This window comes from Sinocyclocheilus anshuiensis, unplaced genomic scaffold, assembly GCF_001515605.1.
Source record: "Sinocyclocheilus anshuiensis isolate Anshui unplaced genomic scaffold, SAMN03320099.WGS_v1.1 scaffold263, whole genome shotgun sequence".
NCBI lineage: Eukaryota > Metazoa > Chordata > Actinopteri > Cypriniformes > Cyprinidae > Sinocyclocheilus > Sinocyclocheilus anshuiensis.
Window position 1 is genome coordinate 1,440,034 of NW_015549593.1, and position 3,479 is coordinate 1,443,512.

The 3,479-nt window shown below is 39.4% G+C and overlaps 2 protein-coding genes across 2 annotated transcripts in view; one reads left to right on the forward strand and one right to left on the reverse strand.

The window, feature by feature from the left end:
* The window catches only part of LOC107658212 (ES1 protein homolog, mitochondrial), a 5,685-nt gene extending 4,570 nt beyond the window's left edge, over window positions 1-1,115 (forward strand). Inside the window, exon 4 of the mRNA XM_016446673.1 lies at window positions 836-1,115. Within this exon, the coding sequence (XP_016302159.1) occupies window positions 836-1,031 (196 nt within the window). The 3' untranslated portion in view covers window positions 1,032-1,115. The remainder of the gene's footprint in view (window positions 1-835) is intronic.
* Window positions 1,116-1,670: 555 nt separating this feature from the next.
* Window positions 1,671-3,479, reverse strand: part of LOC107658213 (cis-aconitate decarboxylase-like) — a 4,605-nt gene continuing 2,796 nt past the window's right edge. The window contains exons 5-6 of the mRNA XM_016446674.1: window positions 2,250-3,303; window positions 1,671-2,209 (exon numbers count right to left, since the gene is read on the reverse strand). Of these exons, the coding sequence (XP_016302160.1) occupies window positions 2,334-3,303 (970 nt within the window). The 3' untranslated portion in view covers window positions 1,671-2,209; window positions 2,250-2,333. The remainder of the gene's footprint in view (window positions 2,210-2,249; window positions 3,304-3,479) is intronic.

The following is a 3,479-nucleotide window of genomic DNA, read 5'->3' on the forward strand; positions in this document are numbered from 1 at the left end:
AGAGTAACGTTAGACTAAAATGCCGGCAGTTCTGACTCACGTAAGTACGTTTTTATTTAAAGGATTTGCCACTGATGATTCAAACGCGAGTTTTGAGCAGTGTAGAGTAGCGCTTGTTGTTTGTCGTTTCTTCGATCACAAATGCAGACATGGTTTTATGTTTATGCGGCGCGATGCAACGCAACGCGTAAAAAGACAGTATAAGTCATTATAATCAGTAATTATGTCCCCACTGGATGCAACAAATGCCTCGTTTGTAATGGGTTTTATGTTTTTGCCTCGTCGCTCCGGCCTGACACAGCATCAACAGTATGGTGAGGGGCGTAACATTTCCGTCTCACGCTTGAGGTATTCGGCCAATCACAACGCACTGGATAGCTGGCCAATCACAGCACACCTCGCTTTTTCAGACCGATGAGCTTTGTAAAAATCGACGCATTTCAAAAAGGCGGGGCATAGAGGAGAAACAATAATGTACAGTATGTGGAAAATAATGTTTTTTTGACTTTAAACCGCATAAACACATTTCATTACACCAAATACACCAAATAATGTTCTTTTTAGCAGCATCATATGACCCCTTTAAGAAAATCTTATCAATTTGAATGCTAGTGTATCAGTCATTATCATTGGAATGATTTGTCCTTGTTCACAGCAGGAATATGATGGAACTGCAAAGGAACCGATTTTAACCCACAGAAAAGGCAGAGCTCTGTTTATACAATTCCATGTGTTTTATACACAATTATCTTTGTTTCCGTATTGTTAATGAAAGTTTTGTTATTGATACAGAAAGACAGTACTGAGGCATACTGTCTGAATCTTTGGCTTTCAGGTATCCAGATGTTCCAGACACGGCGGAAGCCATTTCTCAGCTTGGCTGCAAGCATATCTGCAAGCATGTGAATGAGGCTCATGTCGATGGGAAAAATAAGATTGTCACCACCTGCGCTTTCATGTGCAAAGCTCCACTGCATGAAATATTTGATGGAATTGGAGTGATGGTACAGGAGGTGCTGAAACTTGCCTGAATTCCTGCAAAATGTCTGGATTGGCCCTGTCTTTTTAATGTTTCTATATAACAATTCCAGTGTCTCAATAAACAAGTAGCATAATTGTCATTGTCTCATTAAGACTGTTTAGATTTAGTCACAGATGAATGATAATGAGTCCAAGCCTTATTTAAATATTTATTGATTGGAGAAGTCATTTATGCTGACATCTGAACATCTAACTAGTAATGCTTATTTTTTTTGAGTCTTAAGGTCAGTCAGGAGCACAGATGTTCATTTGTCCCAGTTTTCTAAAAATGCACTATAAAGGTCATATATAAACTACCGTTTAAAAGTTTTTTTTATTCGAAAGTACTTTTATTCAGCAAGGATGCATTACATTGATCAAATGTGTTGAAATGTGTTTTGAGCATCAAATCAGCATATTAGAATTATTTCTGAAGGATCATGACACTGAAGACTGAAGTAATGGCTGCTGAAAATTATTTTCAAAAACTCATCACAGCAATAAATTATATTTTAAAATAGAAACCAGTTATTTTAAATTGTAATAAGATTTCACAATATTACTGTTTTACTGTATTTTTGATCAAATAAATGCAGTGTTGGTGAGCATAAGTGACTTTTTTTCAAAAACATCAAACTTTTCAATGGTAACGTAAATGACTTTATTAGATAAACAACAAATATACAACAAAGGTAATTTCAACATGGAATAGAAAATACAGAACAGAAAACAGTGATGTAAAAACAAAAGAGGTAAATGACGTGAAACCTTTCATTCAGAAATGTGAAAATGAACAAAGCTGTATTCTCTCTTCACTTTCAGTTTGACAAGTGAGAGGAACTTACTCGCCACTTTCTGGGGAAAAAAACTACATCTGATGAAAGAGCTCTATTACTTAATTCTGTATTTGGAAAAAAAAAAAAAATCTGACATTGCAGAAATACTGTAGGTTAGCCAGAATACATTCAAAATGCATATCAAATATATAGCCAAGGTCCATAATAAATACTTGCCAATCACCAAATGAAAGTTGGTTTTGGTGAGTAAATAACTTGTAACAATTTGGTTGGAATACAAAATGCAAGATTTAAGTCACAATACCACAGTGGTTCTCATGCTTTTACCTCATCAGCATTTACACATGTATCATATTCACCATCAAAAGTTTGCTAGGAACTACATCGAAACTCTATGTGGCACATATCCACCAAAACGAGAATATAAGGAACAAAGTCATGACAGGTTTCAATATAACACATGGTTCAACAACATACTTTCTATTAGCCTAAATTGATGCCACAGTACACAATCATTCAGGCCAAAGCTGAGGAGTGACGCTCATCTCTATGCATCATGTGCTTATTAAAGTGCATGTATGACCAAAGCATTGAACAGTCTTGGTTTGTGTCCAGATGGTCTACAGTGTAAATAATACCCTCCACGACCTCAGCGCGCAGCACAGTCGAAGCATTAGCCCTGAACTTCCTCACCAGATCCTCATGACTAAGAGGTTTCCTCCAGTGACCGTAAAACGTGTTGCAGCGCGCAGTAAACATTTCCCCCTGTGTTGTCTCCACTGCAATTTCGCAATACATCTTTTCAAAGCTCGAATGATTGTCTTGTGGATTTTCCAGCTGTACTTTCAGAAGCATCTCCTTTAGGGCACTCCTGTTCATCTGGCTTTTGCTGAAGGACTCGACAGTGACCTCTCCATCCAGCAGTGCGGTACAGCAGTTGAACTGGAAAGAGTGTCTGGCCTGGTGCTCGCTAACTGGAAGAGGGCAGTCTACATATCTGGATGTGGGCACTCTGAGAGTGATCTTCTTGATTTGACTGAGATCTGCATTTGGGCATTTGTCCAGAAATTTCGCCCTTGCTTCTATTGCTGCATCTGCCACCCAGTGCATCCCGAGATGGGCGGGAAAGCGCTTCTGTGCAATGTTCTGGTCTTCTAACACCCACCTGTAATGAGAAGTAGGGGTGACCTCAGCCAGTGGGTGAGGGACATAATCTGGATAGAAGGCCCCGAAGCCTGATTCCAGATCCAGAATCTGTGTGTTACCCTCAAGGCTGAGGAGAGCGAGTTGGGTGGCCTCCAGACCCCCTCGGGCAGCATTGCCCATGTGGAGAGGTTTGGTTTGAGTCGCAGCATTTGCCATGGGCGCTCCAGCAGATGAGCAGGCTATCGCTAGAGCTGCTATGCTCTGGGCCGCTGAGAGACCCAAAAGTTTAGCCGTAGCTGCCACACTGCCCATAACCCCAACAACTGCAGGCGGGTGAAATCTGAGAGGGACACATGAATCAGAATAAATATCTAATAAATAAAAAATCTTTATTAATCAGCAAAGGTGAGTAAAGTCATATGGTTTTGCATTAAAATCAAATTCCATTAGAACAGTTAAAACAGTTAGAAATGTACACATTTCTAACTGTTTTAACTGTTCTAATGGAATTTGATA